Below are 25,607 nucleotides of genomic sequence, written 5' to 3'. Positions count from 1 at the left end.
GACATTTGAGTTAGAAATAAATGACCCCTCTAGAATGATGTGATAGGTGCTGAAGCTAATGACTTCTGGCACTTTATTAGAATACTGTTTTTTATTTTTTTTTGTTGTTGTTGTTATTGTTCTATTTAAACTGAAATCTATTGAGGACAGTAATTTTCCAGACCGTCCTAGAAATTCTTCCTGAAAGAATATGCACAATTTGTTGTCGACCTGTGACTAGTGCATACAGTAGGCCTCCTATGCACAGTGCCTATTTTTTGTAGTTCACAAAATCAACAGAGAGGAAAGAAGAGAAGGTGGGATAAGAAGTCAAGAGGAGTGAGCCAAAGTCAGGCCTGGTTCTCACTCCTCACCCTCCACTTTTCTCTAATGGGAGACAAATTTACTTGTTTTAAGGAGTTGACAACAGAGAGGGGAAGTTTTCATTTTTATATAAAAAGTTATTGTCATGCTTCTGTTGAATGTGTAGTCTTGTCTCCAAGAACTTACTTTGCCAGTTAAAAAATCCAATGGTATTAAAATATATCTGAATTTCACCAATCTTTAACTCCCCAGTACGAGGATAGAGGTAAAATCAATTGTGTTCTGCAAGGCACAGGCAGATGGCATTTAAGATAGCTAAAATAACATTTTTCACACAAAAGCATAAACAAATAAGCAAGAAGGCTGGTAAAGTTTCAAGGTACAAATATATTTATTCTAAACTTTTTATGGATATGTGAAGCATACATATCACTATATCATGTCCATGACACACATATAGTAAAGCATTTATTCCTTGAGTTACACTTTCTAGTTTACAATACATTAATTCTGTTTTTCTCTGAAAGTAAGCTTTTTATTAGATACAAGTTAATAGAAAGCTAAATATTGAGTTCCCGAACTCAAGTTGTTCCCAGCCTGGCAGGGGAAACAGATTAGTGAACAATCCTGTACAATTCCACATATACAATAGGGAATAAAGTTCACATCTTCCTTAATAAAAGTGCCAGCAAATTGAAGCTAAAAGGATAGGATGATTAATTCCAGCGACAGCAGCTTTTTGTATAAGAATAGAGTCTTTTGGGATTCAAATATATAGAAAAACATTGAGATGGTACTTTGACAAAGTCTGATGGATAAAATTATATGACATTAAAAAATGAGCATAGCTGTCCAGGAAGAAACTTGAAGCAGAATGATCCAGGTATCACAGTGTCTTAAATGCTGGGCTAGAATCTCTAGAGATGATGACAATGTGATGATCTTTTAACTCTGTCAGGTACCAATGAGACATGTCCCATCGAAGTTCTCTGGAAGGGCAATGTAGTTGTGCAAGTCAAGTTGTATATGAATTTGTTGTATAAAAGAAAGCAGCAGAGGATATTGTTTGTAACATTTGAAAGAGAGGAAAATTTCCACCATGTAGTCAAAAAGTCACATGTTTATGAAAAAAGGAATATATGAGAACTTTATGGCAATAATGTTTAGTAATTTGGTTACCATAATGTCCATCCATGTAGAGTCTCAATGCGATTCATCTTGGAGGCATACAAGGGTAAAGAAACTATTATAACTTCCTGCTTTTCAACTTCTTTCATTCTGATATCTAAGGCAGCATCACCTCTCAGGAGTGTCTACAAAATAGTGTATCCAATGCTGGTCTCATTGATTGAATATTTTATCACAGATGATTTTGATTTTGTAAATAGACTTTTTTAAAAAATTATATTATTATTCTTTGCAAGGGAAATGCATAGGCTTCATTTGCATCAAAGCAAAATGTATGGAGTGCATTATTTTCATCAAATTCTTTAACATGTATATCAAGAATACCTCTACAATGCATGAAAATGACCAGCTAGATTCCCCTCATTGTATGCCAATAGTTGTATATGGTCCCATATGCAAAATAAGTCAAATATACAATACCCATTACAACTAATATTCATAAATGAAGTATATTTTCAATGATTTAAAAAATAATGATTGAGTCACAGAATGATTAATCTGTAAGCCAGTTCCCTCTCAAAAAAATACATATATTACCAAGTTAATGTGTATTGAATAGATATGTACATTGATATATATTTTGCTTACTAGCACCCTTTCTGAGGATATTTTTAAGGTTTACAAAGCATTAGAAATATCATCTCTGGCTTAGGTTAGTAGGAATGCATATCTGTTTCTATATTATAGGCTTTGCAATCCCAGTCTTCAGGGATGTCTACCTCTCAGTTATTCTCTAGAAGGTTTCATTATTCTAGCTTTGTTAATCAGCACCATGCAGGTAATTTTTCATTTGTATCCCTTGCATTTATCTTCTGAAAAATTATTGTATCAGAATTACTTTTTTGAGTAATGCTTACTATTTTTCAGTTATGGAGCAAAGTGATCACATTCTTTTAAAAGGAAATTCTTCAATTGGCTTCTTTACTGTGAACATTTTTCTTACTGAAGATGCTCACAGGTACAGCCTCTGCATATGACAAATGACTCATTGTGGACAGCTTAAGGCTTTGATTAAAAAATAAATTGCAAACAAACAACAATAAAAGTGGAAACAAAAATCCAAATCAGTCTTCTCAGGTGCAAATTCAGACAGAGATGCATCTTGCCGATGACTTGTATGTCTAATACAATGTATTCATAGATTTTATAATACTCTGGCAACTGTCAACATTATTTACACCAGGGACACTCGTTTTCTATTGATTTTCTTGTTTATCTTTTAAAATGGTACTTGAGGAATAATGATCGTTGAAGAACTATGTGAGCAAATGAGAAAAAATAACTTTAACTCTTTGCAGAAGAGAAGAAAGTTAAGACTAAGGAAAAGACTGAAGACAAGACCAAGAAGGAAATGAAAGTCGGGAAAAAGGAGAAAGGGAAGCCAGCAGCTGCAAAAGTAAAAGAAACGCCTCCAAAAACCCCACCAAAAGCCAGAGAGAGGAATGACAAAGAGATCACAGCTGTGCCTGAGCATGAACAGAAAGGTAAACATTCCGAGGAGGCGGCAGCCGGAGGTTCTAAGAGAATCTTAGGCAAGAAGCAGATGCAGTCAAATTAAAAGCTGAAAAAGAATAAAATTAAACCTCAAATGGGGTAAAAAGACACATCCAAGCTGATATGCCTGGGAGGAAATACAGTAAATTGGGTATTAACATACTAATAAATATACTAAAATGTGTTCAAATAGCTAGGTTTGTTTTCAAGTATTTTAAGGGGTGTTGAGTGAGCACCTGGAGTTATTTAAATGTGGGGCTGAGTGCTAAAATTTTGAGGATTTCAATCAGGAGTTGGAATAACAATTGAACAATGTATGTGTCAGACTCTGGAGAGAAAGGTGGTTTTAAAAATTAACAGCCACCCTCAAGGAGTTGCTCAAGAAGCCAATGTACAAATCATATAGAAGAAAAAAAAAATCATGAAAACTTTACATCCTTAATATTGCTGCAATGATAGCATTCAGAATATGCACATTAAATTACCAGTTCATTTAATTGTTGCAGGAAACCTGTTGTAAGAAAAAGAAGTGTCAGGGTGCTTTTTTAGTCCCCTTAAAAAATCTTTAGGAAGCTCTGCATAGAACAGGTGTGCTCTTCTTCAAGTATGACGTGTTTACTCACTTCCCAGAAATATAATGTGTAAATGGAGATGAAATTCTTTACAGAAAGGTGCTGTATGAATATAAAGTGGCCTCTTTGTCCCACCATTAAAGTCCTTTTGATTTCTCCATCCCAAAATTCATTCTTCTGTCCAGGTTGCCACAAATCCTAGTCAGAACACAGAGTCTGCTCAATGGGAACTGTTTCTGAGAATGATGCCTTTTGTTACAAATGTTACAAAATAAAAATTTCCTTTATTCTGGTAGCAATTGAATAATTTTATTCAAAAACTAAAGTGAACGGATTTGTATCTATACAACTTTATTGTTACTTTTAAACTTTATTGTGAGGAAGACTGGTCTGTAGACCTGGAAACATTTTTCCTCAATATAAGGTACATAATATGAATTACACACTCTGTATTTTCATCTTTTTTCCTAACTTCACAGTGTATATAAACTTTGATACAGAGATAGTGCATGTAAACTTAGATTTATATAACAAAAGATACATTTACAAATAAAACATGAAAAGAAGAAAGGAGTAACTAATTACTTTTTTTGCTTTTTCTTATTTCTTTTAGTGGTTCATAAGCTTTAGGTAGCTACTGTTTTCAAGATGATTATAGGATCTTGAATAATCGAAAATATAAAGTGTTATCTTTGTAAATAATGTCATGTATGAATCTGTGTGCTTTAAAAAGATACAATAAAGAAAATATTTTAAATGGGTATCTTACTGTGATAAAAATCAGGAAAATTGATCTTTTATTTTGCACAGTTGGATAGTTTGCATTCCAAATTGCCCTTTTAGAGAAGAAAAGAGTAACATGAAACCAATTAAAACATACATGTGTATTTTAATCTGTTATTTCATGATATAAGACATATGCCATTTACACTGAACCTCAGAATACTTATTTAGTAACTAGGCACAGGAGTACAGTTTGAGATGTTTACCTTTAGTGTCTCTCAGGGTTTGGGAACCATATTTCAATGATAAACAGATTACACCAAGATACTTTCAAAGAGTGTTTATTTTTCAGGTCACAAATACTATATTTTGTCACATCACTAATCAAATTTATTAAAGACATAAATACATCCCAATTCCATTTCAATTTACTCTTTTCATATTTATGTAAAGAGCTAGTTATCCATTAAAACAAAACCCAAATATGATTTCCAGTTAAAAGCAGAGGCATGAAAAGGATTCTAACATCTAACAAACAATATGTTAAGGCATGGCCACATGCTGAGAACTGCCACCACCAATTAACTAATTGTATAATTAAGCAGATAATAAAAATTTAACTTATATTGGCTAGTCAAAGACAAGGCAATTTTTTCTCTTCTCTTCTTTCTTTCTTTTTTTCTTTCTGTCTGTCTTTCTTTCTTCCTTTCCTTCTTTCTTTTTAACTAAGCTTCTATTTAAGAGCATTTGTTTTTAAAACGCTGGTCACATGGTAGTAGCAGTTTAAACAAAATGAAGATGTGGCATTTTCTATTTTTTTTTAAAGGTGGCTTCAATTTTTAAATTCCTAAATTGATAGTATAACAAAGTTGAGTTATTCTTTTCTGGACAAAATGAGGTTCATTTGCATAGTTGAACTAAGTCTAATAAAGGTGGCAATATATGTCCATATATACATATATGTATATATATACATATATATATAATTTTTAAAATTTATTTTCAAATTAATACCATGTGTGTGTGTGTCTGTGTGGATTTGTGCTAAAGAATGCAGGTGCCCCCCAGGGCCAGAAGAGGGCATCATATTCCCAGGAGCTGTTTCTGGAAAATAAATACACCTCTAAGTGCAGGAAGCATTCTTAATAATTGTATGGTTTCTCCAGTTCCTCATACAGATATTTGAAAATATATCACTTTAAACACTCAACACCCTTGGTCCTTTTGGAAACAATCTTATTTGGAACAGTAAAATTTGTTAGTAAGATTTGCTTATAGAATAAAAGTGTCAATAAACACCTCATCTGGTTATTTTCAATATTTACTTTTACAGTATATAAACAATGCTTATATACTTAAAGCATTGAAAATGCTTACTATAAAGTTACTCATACTTGTTTATCATATAATCTGCTTTTTATAGACCATTTCAAAATCATTCAAGGTGAGGTGGCAAAGTTGACATGATTTGACATTTCTCCCTTGATCTACTGCTTTTCTGCCAAGTCTGTGGGGGAAATAAAGGTCTCACAACTGTTATATACTATGCTCATTCTTTCATTAATTTCATTATTTTTTTTCTAGCAACAATTCAAGTACTGGTGGCAGCCAGAGAAAATACATCTAATGAGAACCTGCCATAGCACACCAGTCCGCATGCACCCCATCTTCATTAGAGATTGCTTGTTGGAAACCTTTTTTGTTGATATTCTGTGACCAGAATGCATTTTCCCTTGGCTAATACCCAACACAGAGCACCGGCTGGGCATCAGCACCTGAGTGGCATAGGCAGTGTTCCCTGAGGAGCCACAAGACAGGAATGGACAACATAAAATTAATTCTAGCAGAGTATTTTCTTTTCAAAGTATCTTCAAAGTGGTGACCAGATAGAAACTTACCTTAAAGAAGTCACTGCCCTAAAACTATAAATACCAGAGTGGTGGGACAGTTCAGATTTTCTTTACGAGTAGTTTCCTGCTGTATTGGATTTGGAGAAGTATTTCCATAAAATGAATATTCTAAAATCCAGAAGCCTTGGCTATGCTCTCTCCTCAGGCAGGTGAAGTCCAACACCAGCTTCCAGAATTTTCACAGGGTGTTAAGGTCAACCCTAAGGACAGGTGGAATTCAGCATTATAACAAAAAAAAAATAATTCAAAACATACATAAATATTCTTGTGAAGTTCCCTTTGATATGTTGAAGTCGTCAGAATGCCAAGTCACATATTGTTTACATGTGGATGCTACTTTTAAAGTGTCATTACCTAAGTAATATTCTAGGTGAAAAAAACAAAACAAAACAAAAACAAAAACAAAAAACCCACTGCCAGCAACAACAAACAAAACCTTTTGAATCCACAAATGATTTTCCACTTCATATTAAAATCTTATTCATGAACAAATTAAATGAATTATTTTTGGAACCAGAAGTCATGGGCATGATAAATATAAGCAGCTGATATCAGATTGAAAAGTTTTACTGCACTGTAAACAATCAAAAATAAGAAAAACTAGAGGGTACTTTTAATTAACTCAGAGAAACATTCAGCATGGTCTGGATGTAAACACCCTATTACACTTGGGGACAGAAAACAATATTTAATGTTGGGGGAGTGTAAACCTGAAAATTGCGAGGAGAAAGCCAAAATCCGCAGTAGTCCAACTAAAGCAAGCTTATTAAATACTGGCCAGTTCCATACCTGAGATTGTCAGAGCATGGCACTGAATTAGGTCAGTCAGGGCCCAAACGCACCGTACTTCCAACCTCTGTCCCATGGGGGAAGCATACATCCGGACGAACTTCCTTGTTCCCTACCTTCTACCATGTGTGACCAAGCACAGCCTGTGAGGTTGGAGCTACCAACTTGTTTACTGAAGTGAAAACTCATGACTTGTTATCTTACATGAACAACAGCCCCCAGCATTCCAAGAAGTTATCCATCCTTGGGCAAGCAGGGCTTATAGGTTAACTTTAGCATGTTCAGGAGGTATACAAATACTTTTTTTTTTTATCACAAATAGTCTATATGTTATATACCTTGGACCTATATAACAAATAATAGGGAAAATGCTATTCCAGGAAGTTAAATTACACATAGTAATATTTTTAAATATAAATGAAGAAAAAAATTCAGGAAAAACAAATGAAGGGTTGTAGATAGTGATTCTGTGCCTGGCATTGTTACTCTCCAGAGATCTTGATCAAGTGTATTTTCTATGTCAGTTAAAAAATTACAATTTAAGAAGAATCAGGAGTGCAGCAGGTATCAGCAGGAAAAATATCTCAGAAAGAATAACCAGGTGAAGAAACGTTTTTGTTAGGGGTGGGGAAGCAAGCACCCTGAGAGAAAGACCTTCAGTAGAGCAGAAGGAAGCCCAAGTCCCTTCTCTCCTTGAGCACCGTTCTTTTGAAGTCTTCATCCCCTAATTTAGGACGAATCAGTGTGAAAAATAGAGAGAGTGATGGAGTCACAGGTTTGAGGCAAACACATCCTGGTCGGGCATTGAACCCAGAAGACTGGCTCACTAGCAGGCAGCCCTATTGGCGAGAGGGAAGGATGCCCAGCCTGGTTTTAAGCTGTACTAGAAGAGGTGAAGAAGGTCATCTTTATTATGTATCTCAGGCTCCTGTCCCAACCTGTCTCCTCTCAGGGATCTAACTCAGAGTCCCTTAGTATAATTAGACAATGTGGGGGACTGTTAGCAACACATACTTGTAGCAGATCCATGGTGTTAAAATTTTGTGGGTAACAGATTCCATACATTTACATTTTTGCATATTTTTAAATCTTTTTTTAGAAATATTCCTGAACCATAGAAAGGAAAACAGGGAAAGACAGACAAGGTCCCAAACAAGGGGGGAAATGGGCATTTCACACTACTCCAAATTCATATCTTCCATTTAAAGAAAAAAAAGGCCTCATTTAATAGCAAATTATCTATTCTGTAAAAAAAGAAAAAACAATGTGTCCAGGAAAGAGAAAAAAAGAAAAAACAGAAAAAGATAAATGCCTATTTTAATGTTACTTTTACCTAACACCACAGGATTCCCAGAGCCTGGGATGCAACAAAATTCATCCTTGGAGGTGCTTCACTGAACAAGCAGATTCGTTGGCTGGTCTGAAAACTAGCCTTTTCTATTCCTCACTTCATTCCAGCAACCTGAGTGCATGTCAGCTTTAGAAATGACATAAGCTTTGACGCCCTTGTTTCAGTATAAAAGAAAAGGATTCTATTTTTTAGATCTACTGCAGTAGCTACATTTACCATTTTATTTATTTTTGTAATTTCTTTTATTTAGAATTTTTTTAATTCATTTTACATACCAACCACAACCCCCTCTCTCTTCCCTCCTCCCGCTGCCCCCTTCCAGCCTTACCCCCTACCCACGCCCCATTCCCACCTCCTCCAAGACAAGGTAAGGTCTCCCATGGGGAGTCAGCAGAGCCTGGTACATTCAGTTGAGACAGGACCAAGCCCCTCCCCCTGCATCAAGGCTGTGCAAAGTGTCCCACTATAGGTAGTGGGCCCCCGGAAAGCCAAGCTTCCTAAGACAATGGTTTTTAACTCTGAAAACAAAGTTTATAAATATTTTTTGGTATGTATTGATATAGAAATATATTGTTATTTTCTGTTTGATAAAAATAATTTTGAACAATTAAAAATGTGTCATACTATAAAGTTCAATAAACTTTCTTGGTGCCAAAGTGCTTTTGGCTGGTTAATAAAATGCCTAATACAGGGGCGTTAAAATGTAAATCATTAAATATAAGATTCATAATATATAAGTTTTAAAGATGCTATAGTAAAGGTTATGAAATATTTTAAAGATCTTTTATAGTGGAGATAAGAGTTAGATTGACCACAGGAGAACCCAAAGTTTACAAGAATATGGATTTCCATGGGTTGTATGTAATTAAGAGTTGAAAAAAATATCCAACTCCTGAAGCCACTTTGGACTGTGTCTGAATCAAACACCTGTCTACTTTGTTGGTTTTATTTTTATAGACTACAGACTAGCCAAGAGTGTGAAATGATCTCGTAATGATCACTCAGTTAATTAGCTTAACATTTCTACCATTTGGTGTTGTGAGTGACTTTTCAGATCACCCTTCTAATAAAGAGAATGTCCATGAACAGGAACCCTAACAGGTTCCAATGGGCTCCTGCTCAAGAAACAATCTGCAGCTTCACTTGGAGAGCTAGCAGAGGGCCTTGGGTCTAGCTGGCAGTTGGTAAGCATTCCTGGTTGGAAAGAGTTTTCTTTTGGATAACTCATGTTTCCTTGTCAACAATCTCAATAAGAAAGTGAGAATAATTGCTTTAAAGTTTGGAAATGGTTTTGAATTTTCAAATATTTTCCACCTTAATGTAACCACAAACAACTCTGTTTCCATTTTTAAGGGGTAGTGTGGGTAATAAGTGGAATGTTGTTATGCTTATTATGTATTTGCCTCCCCATATGTTCGTAATATCACAATTTATTCCATCACAGAAAAAAAACAGTAGCCAAAATAGACTTTCCCTATTTTGTTACACCTTGTCTCCATATAAAATAGACAGATGTTGATGACATGTTTTCATTGCTTCTTTTTTCTCTCTGTTCTGTCAGATCAGTATGCATTCTGTCGATATATGATTGACATGTTTGTCCATGGGGATTTGAAACCAGGTATTCCAAACAATTCTTATTATTGTCTGCTCTAATAGCCTTTGTTTCTAAAATTGTCAGCTTTTTTCTGTACTAAACTACATTTTCATTTAAAAACTTGCACAATGCATGCGCAGACCTGGAATAAAGACAATCAAATGCAGAAATAATAACTGGTACTGGGGCCTTTAATTTTACTTTCATTGGCTGCTTGGCCTGTTGCAAATGAAGTCAGCTGAAAGCTCAAATATTAATATCTTCATATATAAAAAAGCTAATATCTTGGAGTGAAGCAATGAGTCTCTTGATTTGATTCCTGGTAAATTTAGAAGAAAAGACTTACAACAAGGAAAAATATTAGAAAAAATGCTTTTTCTGATAGTGGACAAAAATTCATGGTAAAAATTCATCACTTCTCAAATACTAAGTCTTATCTTTTGAAAACCTTTAGTGATTTGGTGATTCCAAGTGCTGAACTTTGTAAACATCACTACCATGAATGAAGGCTTTTATTTACAGTGATTAAACCTTACCTCTTTTATATCTTTCATTTTTTATCCGAACTATGCTAAGGAAATCTTAATTAAGATGGATAACTTTATTCCTTGTACTATGCCTTATAAATATTTAAAACCTGACAAAATAAATATTCTGAATGAAAACTGACAGTTTCAAGCAAACTGTACCTGGTTACCTTCACTGTTTTGTGGAAGTCTTTCTAAAATTCTAATTATAACATGTGCATACATTGATAATCAAGGATATCATTCCAGAGCAAATATGTAATGTATTTATTTCCTATATGTTTAAAAGCTCACAAGAATCTAATCACTCTAGAACATTAATCCTGTCCCAGCAACTTCTCTCTCCCCTCAATCTCCTTCTCTTTTCTTTCTCCATGTTTATATGATTTTGAAAGCGTGGTGAAAAAAAATGAGCCTGGAAGTTATAATACCTTATTGATGAAACTAATCTCTGCCAGTATTTGAATATACTCACCTAACAAAATTTAGTGGACACATGAAGAAGGAAGGTAGTGCGATCATTTGGGAAAAGAGAGTTTTGGACAAAAATACACTTAATTCTTTTCTAGCATGGGACTTTAAACCAGTTATTGAACACCTATTCTTCAATGTTCTTACATTTAAAATTAAATTTACAGTAATGACACCACATCATTTGCAAAGCACTCAATGGTGGGTGCCCAGAAAAATACTAGCCGCCTCAAATGTAACATTTTAAAATTATTTTATTATAACCTCTGCATGAGTACCTCACAGAAAGGGACCACCTCAAGTCCTGATATACACATATAATAAACAAAATTTTCCTAAAAAAAATCTTTTGCCAACATCATTCAGCCGTGGTGGTTGGAGAAAGCCTTACTCTAGCTGGATGATGACACAGCCCTGTTATCCAGAACTCAGGGGGCTGAGGCAGGAGGATGGAGAGTTCTTAATGGCCCAAACTTCAGAGAAGACACTGCTGAACAAACAAAAACAAATTAAAATAGAAAGAAAGAAAAATCATACTCTATATGTGCTTTGCTTTTTTGTAGACTCAACTGTGCTTAAGATGAGCTGTATTGTTGGTATGCATGGATTGATAAGTGACTAATATATATTGTTTCTTTGTTTTTTTCCTGTTATTTTCTAAATTTCAGTATTTGATAAAAATAAACCATTCTTTTGCTACTTCATCTATTTATATCATCTGCTAATAGGTCACAGAATGTTTCCTAAGAAAGTCACATGACAAAGTGAACCATGCATTGCCAAAAGCAGTAGGGGATGCTAACATTTAAGCTGTCAAAAATACTAATCAACTCTCTATGAAATCTGACAACTGCTGAAGGTCAGAAGGAACAATAACAGCATCTCTATGGGGTGAAAGTGGATTTTGCTAATGAATACACAGAAAGGGTCCTTCATAATGCACATGTCATGCCACTCCAAAAAGCATAGATTTCCATCTACAGCAGCGTATGCTATTTTAACTCCGAGGAACCATTTCTGAGATCTGTAAGAGTAAATCTCTCACTTCTATACAGTAAGTTTTGCTCTGATTTATTCCATCCCTCTGCATTTATTGTTTTGAAAGCCTAATATGTGAAACAGTATTTTAGATTATTGTTTATTGGCCAGGCACTCAAACAGAAGAAGGAGGGGGGGGTTATGGTTCACAACTGGTTTTTCATAAATGATGCAAGAGGGTATTGCACTGTTCTATCCTTGTCAATGGGGCAGCACCAAAAAAATATGATAGAATGAAGAATATAATGAGCAATTTTAAACATAAGCAAAGAACAAAAAGATTTACAATGATTTATGTGGGCACAAGAATTTGAGAAAAGGCCAATGATGTGATAGTGACTCTGGGTGACAATTAGAGAGTGAAATGATTCCTGCCAAGCTTATCTCTCAGTATGTGTCTAGTAGTTACAAAACACTCTGTTGCTTCCATCTGCTTCTGTTTAGGATCCTGGAACACCTGTTATTGTTTAGCTGGAGTTTGGAATTAATTATTGGTAATGAGTTTTTAAAACTATCATTTGAATTTTCCCTCTGGAATTCAGTAATCCCTTGTAGACTGCTGTCTTACTCTCAAAAGTACCCCTTTGTAGTTCAAAGGAAAAAGGAACTTTATTCTGACAACGTTAACAGTAGATACCAAGTTTTGCCTTTATATCCCATCAAAAAAGAAAAGAGACTTCTGAAGTATCTTTAAAAGTTTAAATTGGCATGTCATGAATATAACTGAACACAAAGTACAAGTGCCTCATTTCTCTGTAATGAACAGTGAACATGTAGTTCTATATGATATTAAGAACCCTGACCTCAGTCACAGAGACCAGAAGAAAATGAATGAGTAAAATGTATAGATGGGACCAGTTTTGTGTATGTGATTAGCATTCCCATATACTGATTCACTTTATGTGAAATTTGAGACGTAAGAAGGCAATGCTATATAAATCTAGAAAGGAAGTAATTTACTTTCTTTTAATTTAGAAAATATTGTGAATACTGTAGACAGTCCTTTGGGAAAAGTAAAGTATTATGTTGTTTTAGATTTCAGTAATCCAACAACCATGAAATCAGTTAATAAGTTAATATTATATGTAATCAGTGTTTCAGCATGTACCTTTTCAGTGTTTCTTGCTGGGAGAGAGGGGGGAGGGAGGGAGGGAGGGAAGGAGAGAGAGAGGGGAAGAGGAGAGAGGAGGAGGGAAAGAGGGAAAGAGGGAGAGAGAGAGGGAGGGAGGGAGAGAGGGAAAGAGGGAGAGAGAGAGGACAGAGAGAGAGAAAGAGAGAGAGAGAGAGAGAGAGAGAGAGAGAGAGAGAGAGAGAGAGAGAGAGAGATCTGGTCCTCTGGTCCTGTGCAGTCTTGAAATTGATGATCCACTTTCACCTAGGATTAAAATGATCAATTTGTCAATTTGTCACTGTCTTATGAGACAACTACTAAAACCAGACAACACGGACATTATTTGCAATCCCAAGATTCAATTTATTCTGGTTTATTTTGTATTTTGTTGTATTTAGAAATCTAGTGTACAAATGGTTCAAGTCAAACTTTCAGTTGGTTTGTACTGACCTTGTGTGTGATTCCAATTTTGTATTCAGTGCCTTGTGGCCAAGGACATTTTTCCTTAAGTAACATTTATACCCCTAGCTTCATTATTTCGGTAACCTGAACAAAAGCATCAAGATTCTTGTCATACTCTCTCTTTGTGAACTTCAGCCTAGGTCTAATGAACTTATCTGGATTTCTTAGCAGAGTCATTGAGGTTGAAGAAGAGAAAATGTCTGTAAGTAGAAGATCTCAGGGCACACAGACATCTTAATATTCAGTGTAGATGAATTAACCAAAGCCTACATTTAGTACAGAGACCAGTACTGATGTTTTTTGCATTGGTAACTGTAGCACACTTTCCCCATGGTTCTTCACCTCTATAGTTATTTTTTTTTTAAAGATTTATTTATTTATTATGTATACAGAAGAGGGCGCCAGATCTCATTACAGATGGTTGTGAGCCACCATGTGGTTGCTGGGAATTGAACTCAGGACCTCTGGAAGAGCAGTCGGTGCTTTTAACCTCTGAGCCATCTCTCCAGCCCACACCTCTATAGTTATTATGGTTAAGTTTTAATAATACTTGAAGTTTATCTCTCAGAAGTTATCCTACAATTACAATTCTAGACTTTCTTTAGACCACTAGCTCCTAAATGACAACACGGAGACTTCTTATTAATTATGAAAGCTCTACCTTCACTTAGATTTGTTCCCAACTAGCTCTTGTAACTTAAATTAACCAGTTTATATTCACCTACATTCTGACACATGACTTGTTACTGTATGTCTGACTTCTTCCACGTCTTGCTGGTGAATCCCCTGCCTCTCAGATTCATCCCTCTAGTTCCTCCTCCCTGGAAGTCCCTCCAATCCTCTCCTGCCTTGCTCTTGACCATTCAGCTCTTTACTAACCCAATCAGTAAGTGCCTTAGGCAGAACGAGGTAAAACAGAAACAATATTCACAGTGTACAAAAAGATTATTCCACAACAATACGACTTTTACTTAATAACTTGTGTCAAGGTAATTTATTTCACTTTTTATGTCATTTGTTTCCCTAAAATTGAGGGCAAATATTTACCTTACTAAATTCTATTTGGCTGCAATAAATTATTCTTCTATAGCCTGTATTCCATCTCAGTGGGCTTTAAACTCTGAGCTAGAAAGGGCCTTGAGGAACAAGTTAATCCTCTCATTTTATTATGGTCCTTTGCTTGGACTTTAAGGATTTTTAATCTAATATTCCATTGAAAATAAAGTTACTTTTATACAATATATTCTGACCCTGGTTTCCCCTTCTCATCTCCACCTAGCTCCTCCCCACCTCCCATCCTTCCAACTCCACACCTTTCTCTCTCTTAAAAAATCAAACAAGGAAAACAGAAGACAGAAACAAAAAGCAAACCAACAAAAAAGAAACTAAGAAGAGGCATAAGAAACACATGCATACATAAACACACACATGCACACAAACATACATGCATATACCCTAAAAACCCATAAAATCTAACAAGGTTAAAAAAAAAAAACAAACAAGCAATATAAGACAAAATTATCCAAAGATATCTACGAGTTTATTTTGGTTGGCCATTTATTGCTGGGCAAGGGACCTGCCCTCAAGTGTGATTTGTATACCCAGTGAGAATCCCTTTAAGAAATTTGTTTTTCTTTGTAAGCAGTTGTAAATTAGAAATACCTTCTTGATTGAGGATGAAAGTTTGTGTCCAAGCCCCCTCTCAGTGCTGGGACTCCATCTGGCCCAACCCACACAATCCATGTGCATGGTGCCACAGTCTCTGTGCGCTCATATGTGCACCAATCCTGTTTTGTCTAGAAGACACTATTTTCTTGGTAGCAACCATCTCTTCTGCCTTCCAAACCTTTTCTTCATCCTTATGTATATAGTTTCCTGAGCCCTAAGGGGAGAAATTTGATGAAGATATTTCATTTAGACTGAGTGTTTCAAGGTCTCTCACTCACTACACATTTTCCAATTGTGAGTCTGTATATTTGTTTCCATCTACTGCAGACAAAAGCTTCCCTGGTTATGCCTGTGCAAGATCTAGCCTATGAGATATAGCAAAGTGTCATTTTATTGCTACAATTATTTTTATTTTTAGCAGAACTATAGTATTGGTTTTCCCCTAGGCCCTTGCCCAATCTAATCTCAGATTCTTGGCCATGCAAAGAATGGATTCCGGGCTGGAGAGATGGCTCAGCCGTTAAAGGCTAGGCTCATAACCAAAAATATAAGAATGGATTCCATTTCATAGAGTGGGCCTTAAATCTAATCAGATATTGGTTAAATATTTCCACATCCTTTGTGTGACAATTGCACTGGCATAATAGATTGAAGTGTTTGTAGCTGGGTTGGTATTTATCCTGTGGTAGCACACAGAGTGCTATCTACAGAGTACCATGAATATAGCCTGTAGGAGTGAAGCTCTCCACCAGCTTGACTTCTCCCTGTTCAATGAGATAGATGCTTGTCTTCAGCAATAGGACCTTACCATCATTTCTGTGAAGAGCAACCAATAGACTTGGTCATAGCCTGGATTGTTTAAAGGTTTCCATGGAGCCCATTCAGCCAACAACTCAATTGGGTGTAACCCATTTCTGACATTGTTGGTTGCACTTGGTGGTGGGAGATGTCTAGTTGGCGATTTGCCTCCCCTTGTTGTCGGTGATTCCCTTTGTAATTCTTTCAGATATGTATATGTCTTAAGAAATTTCCATTGTAGAAGGTTTCTGTTCAACCCTTCAAACGGCCCTCAGTGCTTGATATTCCTCCCCATACAACCTCTTTACCCTGTTTCCCCCACCCTTTCCAATTATTCCTCCCATTCCAGTCTCTAAGCCTGTTTATCTCTAACTATATGTTCTATTTCTGTTTTCTTAGAGGTTCCCTCTCCTCCCTAGTTATTTAATTTATACTTAACCTCTGTGGTTATTCAGATAGTAGCATGCCTATTTAAATATAAAAGCTAGCATCCACATATAAATGACTAGATACCATATTTGTCTTTTGGGATCTGGGTTACCTCACTCAGGATATTTTTTTTTCTAGATACATCCAGTTATCTATGAATTTCAGGATTTTTTAACAGCTGAGTAATATTCTATTATGTAAATATACCACAATGTCCTGATCCATTCATCTGTTGATGGACATCTAGGCTGTTTCCAATTTCTGTCTATTATAAACAGAGCAGCAATGAACATGGTTTTGAAGGTGTCACTGTAGTAGGATGAAGCATTCTTTGGTATATGTAGTGGTATAGCTGGATACTTAGGTAGTTCTTTTTCCAGCTTCATAAGAAAACAGCCACACTGATTTTCATAGCAGTTGTACAATTTTGCTCAGCAGTAGATGAATGTTTTCCTTACCCCATATCCTTATCACTATGAACTGTCATATGTTTTATTGGTCTTGACTATTCTGATGGGTGTAAGATAAAAAATCTCAGAGCAGTTTTGGTTTCTATTTCCCTGAAGACTAAGAATGTTAAACATTCCTTTTTTTAAGCTGTTTGTATTTTATCCTTTTGTGAACTCTCTGTTTAATTCTGTACCCCAATTTATAATTGAGTTATTTGTTTATGTCAAGTTTTTTGTTTAGATTTTTATACATTTTAGATATTAGCTCTTTATCAAATGTGGAATTGGTAAAGTTCTTTCCCCATTCTGTAGCCTGTCAATTTGCTTGAATAGATGGTATCTTCTGCTGTACAGAAGCTTTTCAGTTTCATGAGGTTCACTTTATTAATTGTTTATCATAGTGCCTGTGCTATTGGTGTTCAGTTCAGAATGCCTTCTCATATGCCAATGAGTCAAAACTATTCCCAACTTTCTCTTCTGTCAGATTCATGGTATCTTGCCTTATGTTGCGTTTCTTGATCAATCTGAAGTAAAGTTTAGTTCAGGGTGATAAATACTGATCTATTTGCATCTTCTCCATGCAGAAATCTAGTATGACCAGTACTATTTCTTGAAGATGCGATCTTTTTTCTTCCAGTGTTCATGTCAAACTTCATTGTCAAAAATCAGGTGTATATATGTGTGTGGATTTATGACTGGTTTGCAATTTGATTTCATTGGTCAATGTGACTGTTTATGTCAATACAATGCTGTTTTTATTACCATAACTTGTAGTACAACTTGAGATTGGGGATGATGCTGCCTCCAGCAATTATTTATGTTCAGGACTGTTTTAGCTCTCCTAGAATTTTTATTTTCCTATATAAAGCTGAAAATTGTCCTTCAAATTTCTGTGAGGAATTGTGTTGGAATTTTCATGGGTATTTTTTTGAATATGTAGCTTATCTTTTGGTATGATGGCTATTTTCACTGTACTAATCTTGTTGATCCATGGGCATGAGAGATCTTTATATCTTCTGATATCTTCTTCAGTTTCTTCCATCAGTGCCCTAAAGTTTTTATTGTATAAGTCTTGTACTTGCTTGGTTAGAGTTACCCCAATATATTTTGTATTTTATTTGAGGCTATTAAGAGAGGTGTTATTTTCCTAATTTCTTTCTGAGGCTGTTTGTCATTTGTATATGGGAGGGGTACTGATTTTTGTGTGGTAGTTTTGTATCCTGCAACTTTGCTGAACATGTTTATCAGCTATAGAATTTTTATCAGCTTTAAAGTTTTTAGGGTCACTTATGTGTAAAATCATTGCATCTGCAAGTAAATATACTTTGACTTACTACTCTTGGTCCCTTCAGTTGTCTTACTGCTCTAGCTAAGACTTCAAGTATTATATTAACTAGATATGAAAAGAGTGGACAATCTTGTCTTATTCATGATTTTAGTGGAAATGATTTGAGTTTTTCTTTGTTTATGTTGATGTTTGCTGTGTGCTTACTATAAATCTCTTCTATTATGTTGAGGTATATTCCTTGTATGCTCACACTACCCAAGGTTTTTAATCATGAAGAGGTGCTGGAACTTTCCAAAGTCATATTCTGCATCTAATGTGATTATGTGCTTTTTTTCTTTCAGTTTGTTTATGTATTGGGTTATATTTATCGATTTATATATGTTGATTTATATATGCATTGTTAGGATGAAGCCTTCTTTATCAAGGTGAATAATCTTTTTTGATATGTTCTTATATTTGGTTGCAATTAATTTATTGAGAAATTTTGCTTTTGTGTTCATGAGGGAAACTGGTCTGCAATTTTCTTTATTGGTTGGGTCTTAGTTTAGTTTCAGTATCAGGGTAAATTTGGCTCATAAAAAGAACTCGGTGATGTTATTTCTGCTTTTGTGTTTAATGCATAATTTGAGGAGGACTGGTATTAATTCTTTGAACATCTGGTAGAAATCTGTGCTGAAATCTTGGGCTTTTTCTGGTTGGGGGACTTTTAATTACTGTTTCTATGCCACTAAGGGTTATAGGTCTGTTTAAGTTGCTTATGTGATCTTGATTTAACTCTGGTAGATTATATATGTCAAGAAATTTTATCCATTTCCTTTAGATTTTCCAGTTTAGTGAAAGACAGATTTCTAAAGTGTGTTCTTGAGATTCTCTGGATTTCTTCAGTGTCTGTCCTGATGTTTTCTTTTCCTCTCTAATTTTTATTATTTTGAGTCTTCTCTCTCCATTGTTTAGTTGTTTTAGCTAAGTATTTATCAATTTTATTAATTTTGATTGAAGAAGCAAATCTTCATTTCATTTTATCTTTGTGTTGTTTGCTCTATTACAATGATTTCAGGCCCAACTTTGACTATTTATTGCCATCAACTACTTTTGGGTGTGATTTTTTTTGTTCTAGAGCTTTCAAGTGTTCTCTTAATTTGTTAATAGGAGATATCTCCAATATTTTTTTAATGTAGGCACTTAGTGCTACAAACTTGCCTATTAGAACTACCTTCATTGTGTCGCATAGGTTTGGGTATGTTGTGTTTTAATGAGGATGGGGAAGGGTCTTGAAGTAGGTGGGAAAGAGGACACCATGATAAGAATATAGTATATGGAAAATGTATTTTCCAAAAAATAAATATAAGAAAATAAATGTAGTTTTTTTAAGTAAACATTTTTTAAAATTTTTTCTAATACCTGTCTTTGTCCATTTTTCATTCAGTAGTTAGTTATTCAGTTTTGAAGAGTTTGCATGCTTTCTTTTGTTTCTGAGATCCAGCATTAATCTATAGTAGTCAGATAGGGTTCATGGTATTATTTCAATTTTCTTATATATCTTGAGACATCTTTGTGTCCATGTATGTGGTCAGCTATGGAGAAAGTGCCATGAGCTTCTGAAAAAAGTATATTCTGTTGTATTTGGGAGAAATGTTTGATTTATGATGCTGTCTAATGCCAGCATTTCTAAGCACTCCCATCACTTTGCTGTTCACATATCATTATGGTCTTGCATATTTTTGGAAAAATTATGAATAATGATGAGATAATGATTAAGATCATAAAATAAAAGATGGCCAGTATGTGAGAAAATTACAATAATGTAGATTTCACAGTATGTTTTAGAATTTTGAAATTTCCCAGTGGTAATTGCAAGATGGTTATTCCAAAATATACTGGATTTTGTTCTGTTTTTGAAGTATAAGTAAACCTTCTCATTTGTCCTCAAAAGACCTGTAATAAAAAAGTCAAAAAATGTTAGTATTTGTAACTAGTTAGAATAAGTAAATGGTAGTATAAAAATGGACCAAATTTACTTGGTAACACACTAAGAATTAATTCATAAAACAAACTGGCAGGTCCCACAAATCAGGTTTTAAACTTTTGATTTCTTATATTTTGGAAATTCAATTTCTTTCTAATGTTGTTAAAATAAATTTGTGCCATGGTTGCTCATGTTTACAAACCTAGAAATCATGGGATTGATATAAGAGGAACATGAGTTCAAGGTCAACATGAGATAAGTTACCAGAACCAGGTACAGTTATTAAAAATTTTAAAAAATCCATGTCCATATTCTCCCTCTCCTTTCTTTGTTCTCTCTATTTGAAGTAGCAATTTGTTGGATAGAAAAGAAAGTTAAAATAATTAGAGAAAAGCTTAAACATGATGTAGAACTAAAAATGTGCCTTGAATCATCATTTTGTGTGTCTTTGTAAAATGCAAGTGAAAGATACACAAAATTACAGTTACTAAGGCAAAGCCTTACAAAACCTTAAAATGTCTTCTCTCCACTGGCTTGTTTTGATCACTTCATCTCTGCTGGGCCCCTGAACTACCTTGCATAATGTGTATGATCATTCCTGTCAGAAGACTGGAGGTATAGGATTCAAATGATTTGTTCAAATCTCTCTCTCTCTCTCTCTCTCTCTCTCTCTCTCTCTCTCTCTCTCTCTCTCTCTCTCTCTCTCTCACACACACACACACACACACACACACACACACACACACACACAAGCAGGAAGCAGACTTGGATTGGACCATTTTGATAGATCCCTGGGATTAACACCAGGTCTGTTTATCTGTTTTCCTGACTGAGATAAGGAGCTGCAAGGGCTCCGTATACATGAGCCATGAAGCCTAAAATGGAAAATGCAACAGAATCAGTGTGCTGGATACTTTGAAAACAACAAAATAGCAAAGAACAGTCAGGAAATCCAAGGAAGAAGAAAAGGTTCTGTCTGAAATAGTGGGTGGGATAAAAGAAGATTCTTTCAGGAAACTCACAGAGAAGAATTGGGGGACTTTAGTTATAAAAGAGAGGGTATTAATGTCTACTGAGAGATTATTGGCCTGGAAATCCAGTTCATCCATAGAGTAAGCTGATACTCAAGTGTGAGTCGTCCCAGCCCACTGTTGTGTACGGATTTGGAGGAGAAGAATAAACTCACCTACTATCAGGTAGTTGTCTCCAGTAGCATAGAGAACACAGGAAGATTCTAATCCTTAATAACCTGTTTAGCACTTCTCAAATTGCAAGGAGCATTGTGTGTTTTTACATATACTGTATATAATTTATTTTCACATTTAATTTCCACATCAATAAGCAGTTAACTATGGTGTGAAGTTTGAGGGTGATATAAGAAATAGAATGTCTATGATAATAAATAGAATAATTTATAGTAGAAAATGTTGAATATTTTTTGTTTGTTTATTAATCCCAGACTGAACACAATTAAGAGTTTAGGAATACTAAAGGAAGCGTTGGAAAGAACGCTCAGCTGAGAAAGTGCCTAACTGTCTGTTGATTCCTGAGATTCACATGGTACAAGAACAGAACCAGCTCTTGCATTTTGATTTCTAACATCCACAGATAAAATTTTCAAAACTGTAATAGAAAAAAAATACTAAAAGATCATGCCTTTAACAAGTGGAGTAGAAAGAGGAAATAAACTAATAAAGAATAGAACAGTTCCATCTTGGAGTTGATTTGTATAGCACAGATTCTAAACCTCACAAATCTATATGAGAGGCATCCCTTTTCCTGCTGTCAGGAAGATAATGTGGATCTGGGGAAATTGAAGGACCAAAGAGACATTTGATTAAAGGCTGATGAATATATTCTGGTGACTTCGGTTGTACATGAACGAAAGAGAATGTGAACAAGGCCATGACCCTGACTGTGATTTTGATATCATCAGACTGAAAAACTGATAATTCAAGATTGGAAAGCGTCAAGGAGTAAATGGATATATTTCAATGACAAAATGTAGGACAATTGTCTAGTTATGTATAACTGACGCTGGATGTGACATCTTTCAAAGATTTAAATAGAAATGGAATGGGAAAGTGACATTGTGTAGAGCAAGATCTGGCAGTACATTTTGTTATGGAATTGGATTAGGGGGAAATTGCAAAATATTGATAAAGACAGTGTATCTATTTGCAGTGAGGAAGGACAAAGTTGAGGGAATCATTGCTGTAGTATTAGTGGGCCTTGCACCTTATACACATGCGACTTGAAAGATAATACTGTAAAAGCCATGTGCTACACACTGTCACTACGGTGTAAGTTCACACATGCAAGGCTATGCTCTAAAAACGGCATAGCCAAAATGTGCTAACTTATATCTGCTCATAATTTAATTAAGTAGCATGCTTCTGCCTTCCTCTGGATGAATTTTCTTTGTATTTGGTTTTCTATTATTTACATTTTTTTTGAAGAGTCATATAATGCATAAAAGTTCATATCAAAGTTGGACTCATGTTCTCAAATCTAGGTAGCAATAGTCACCTGAAACACAACTTGTTCAGTCTCTTGATTTGTGAAGTCCGAAATTCATCCTCTGTAATAATAGATTGATACAGGGATCAGTGTGGAGTTAATGAGAGATAAGAAAAGTGCACTTCATATCTGTAGCATTATAAATGTTGGCTCTTCTTTATTATTGAATACATACCTATAGGTTATTATAAGTGGAATTCTGGGAAAGAGAGGAACACACTGTTTTCAAAATCATGCAAAAAACAAAAGCATAGTAGATTAATTTCATACATTATGCTTGGGAATTACTTGTAATGCAGTTTGATTAAGTGTCTCTGAGTTGTAGGGAAAAGCTAGATTCTAATGATAATAGCAACAAACAAAATATTAATGTATGGAAATATACTTCATGCAGCTCAGATGGACATTATGTAAAGTATATTTCCAGTCATCAGATACACAGAAACACTCAGAAAAAAATCAGTTCCTGTTATTATTGAAATAGATATATAATGTGACTACACCAACAGTTGTAATTTAGTTTATGTTTTATTAATGTTAAGTAATTGTCTTTATGAAAGATTATGAGAAGAAAATGCACTGTGCAGTTATACATACTTGAACTGTGGTGTAAAATTATGCTGCACATTCCAAGTAATGTTTACAATATTAAGTCGTTATAGCTGATGGGACAAAAAGAATTTATAAAAGCATGTCTTCATATATGGAATCAAAACCATCAGTTAAATGACAATTTTATAATAGAATGATTTTTTCACTAGTTATCAAAAATAGATTTCATGATTTGTTATTTAAAATTTGTAGCTTATGGATACAATTGTACAAACATATGAAGTACTGTATGTTTACGAACATTTATGCATCACATAATGTCCAATTCAGTGTAATCATTCTTTTTTCTCAAACATTCCTCATTTCTTCATGTTGAAAACATTATAAATCTTTTCTTCTATCTCTTTTGAAGTCACCGTTATTTGAAGTCACAGCAGTGCAAGTACAGAGAATTTCCTTCTCCTATGTAACTCCTGGGTAACTGATGCTCAGTGCATCAGTTGATGAGTGTGTTTATTTCTTTTTTTAAATAAGGTGAGAGTCACAATGAAATAATAATAATCAGCTTTGTATTTCTATGTGTATAAAATATATTCCATCTCAAAACCGAAAGATAAATTCTAGTTAGGCTACCTTAACTAATAATTAAAACAGTGAAGGAACAAACCACAGTCTAAAGAGTGCAAAACATTCAGAGATTTTTAGGGACACATGAATTATCCAAAAACGAAAGCTTTCAAACATGATCCTGGCTTCATCTACTGTAGTTTAGGTCACTAAATTACATTAAGTCTCAGGTCTCCATAATTCTATTTGTATTTCCCATTCTTTTAACAGAAGGAATCCTAAACTCTTTCTGGAATCTAAAACAGAGAGTTTCTTAATCTGCTATGTAACAAAGATGAGGACCTGGCATTCCTCAGTTAGCTAAAAAACTCAAGTTATTAATAACTCAAACTCTACAGAGTGAATGGCAGAAAGATTTCAGAAGAGGACTTGCCCCCACCCTGACCCCACCTCCACCACCACCACCATGGGCAAGGTACAGTGGAAAGAAATTAGTACAAGAATTGCCATAAGAGAATGAACTATTTAAAAACAATCCTCATGAATATAGGATTATATTATATTATTACTTGTTCTCTATATCTTTTCTCACCTATAAAATTGAATAACAGTTCTGTGAGATGTAGCTCAGATCAGGCACCGACCCTTGAGCCTGAAAATCTGTCACTGTGAAAACAGTTCAGTTCCAGTGGCTCAGGAAGTTTCCAGCTTCATCAGAGCAATGGTTTCTCTACTCTCTACTTTTTTCATCTTCCTGATTTAATTATCCTGTTATTATCATTTTCCCCTTAGCAAGTCCTTTCTTTTTAAACTGCCTTTAATATACCCTTGAAAACCATTTGCCTTTAAATCCTCCCTACTGCATACCTAGTCAGGAATGTGATATGTTTTCTAAATTGAATTCTTGCTTTACACTATTTATCTCAATGAAAAAAAATATGTGTATCCCAAAGCAGTCCCTTTATTCATCTGAAAAAATAATCTTGCTATTTAAAAATATGACAGGTTTCTAAGCTCTGTAAATAGTCCTCTGTAAAGATTTCTTGAGGAGTTATTGTTGGTCCCTCTAGAGACAGGAGCTCTGAAATAAAGAAGACTGATTCAATGCATCCATCAGTAAACTGCAGTCAGCAGACCAAGGCAGACTAAAATGAGAGGAAAGATGGGAGAGTGTCTATGCTTAATTATGACATTGTGTAATCCCTGGATTCTTCATACTAGCAAGGCAGTGACTTTCTCCTTTGAATTAGATTCTCATATCTGGAGCCGTTGAAGACTGAAGTCACTGTAAGTGACTGGGATGCACACAGAGCAATAGACAAGAGTCCTGAGTTGCACTGGTGTTTCTGCCCTTGTCCTGTCAACTTCTTCATATCTGGGGCAGACTCGGATTTCTAGAGGCTTCGTTCTCCCTAGTGCATTCTAACTGTATCCTGGAGAGATCCTTCTCAAAGCTGGATCTCCTAGACTTTTAAGAGTCATCTGCTTCAACAGGAATCTCCTTGTCTTAAGGCAATGATTCTCAAACTTCGAGTAGCAATTCCTTTGGCAGTTCAACAACACTTTCACAAGGGTCGCTAAGACCATCAGAAAATAGAGATTTTTTTACATTATAATTCCTAAGTAGCAACATTACATGAGGAACTATATTAAAGGGTTATAGCATCAGGAAGTGTGAGAGAACCACTACCTTAATAGAAGTTTCTGATAGAATGTGTGGATAGACACAGATAAATGAAACAGATATAGATTATATAGATAGATATATGCATGGATATGGATGTAGATAGAGCTAATAGACATAGATACAGATACAGATATCTGTCAGCCTTGC

At 34.9% G+C, this 25,607-nt stretch overlaps 1 protein-coding gene and 2 long non-coding RNA genes across 3 annotated transcripts in view; 1 reads left to right on the top strand and 2 right to left on the bottom strand.

Annotated features, from left to right (window-relative positions):
- The window catches only part of LOC114692539 (triadin-like), a 126,460-nt gene extending 122,608 nt beyond the window's left edge, over positions 1–3,852 (top strand). Inside the window, exon 8 of the mRNA XM_028868347.2 lies at positions 2,790–3,852. Coding sequence (XP_028724180.2) covers positions 2,790–3,049 — 260 coding nt within the window. The 3' untranslated portion in view covers positions 3,050–3,852. The remainder of the gene's footprint in view (positions 1–2,789) is intronic.
- Positions 3,853–4,337: 485 nt separating this feature from the next.
- Positions 4,338–13,148, bottom strand: LOC114692542. Its single transcript, XR_003734442.2, has 2 exons — positions 13,072–13,148; positions 4,338–6,390 (listed from the first exon to the last, which is right to left on the bottom strand). It is a non-coding gene; the product is annotated as an uncharacterized LOC114692542 (long non-coding RNA).
- Positions 13,149–13,231: 83 nt separating this feature from the next.
- Positions 13,232–25,607, bottom strand: part of LOC114692540 — a 42,962-nt gene continuing 30,586 nt past the window's right edge. The window contains exons 2-3 of the long non-coding RNA XR_003734440.2: positions 15,199–15,418; positions 13,232–13,338 (exon numbers count right to left, since the gene is read on the bottom strand). This is a non-coding gene — a long non-coding RNA (uncharacterized LOC114692540). The remainder of the gene's footprint in view (positions 13,339–15,198; positions 15,419–25,607) is intronic.

The sequence above is a fragment of the Peromyscus leucopus genome, chromosome 8a, assembly GCF_004664715.2.
Source record: "Peromyscus leucopus breed LL Stock chromosome 8a, UCI_PerLeu_2.1, whole genome shotgun sequence".
In the NCBI taxonomy this organism is placed as follows: domain Eukaryota; kingdom Metazoa; phylum Chordata; class Mammalia; order Rodentia; family Cricetidae; genus Peromyscus; species Peromyscus leucopus.
Note: the sequence above shows the minus strand (reverse complement) of the source record. Positions and strands in the feature narration are given on the sequence as shown.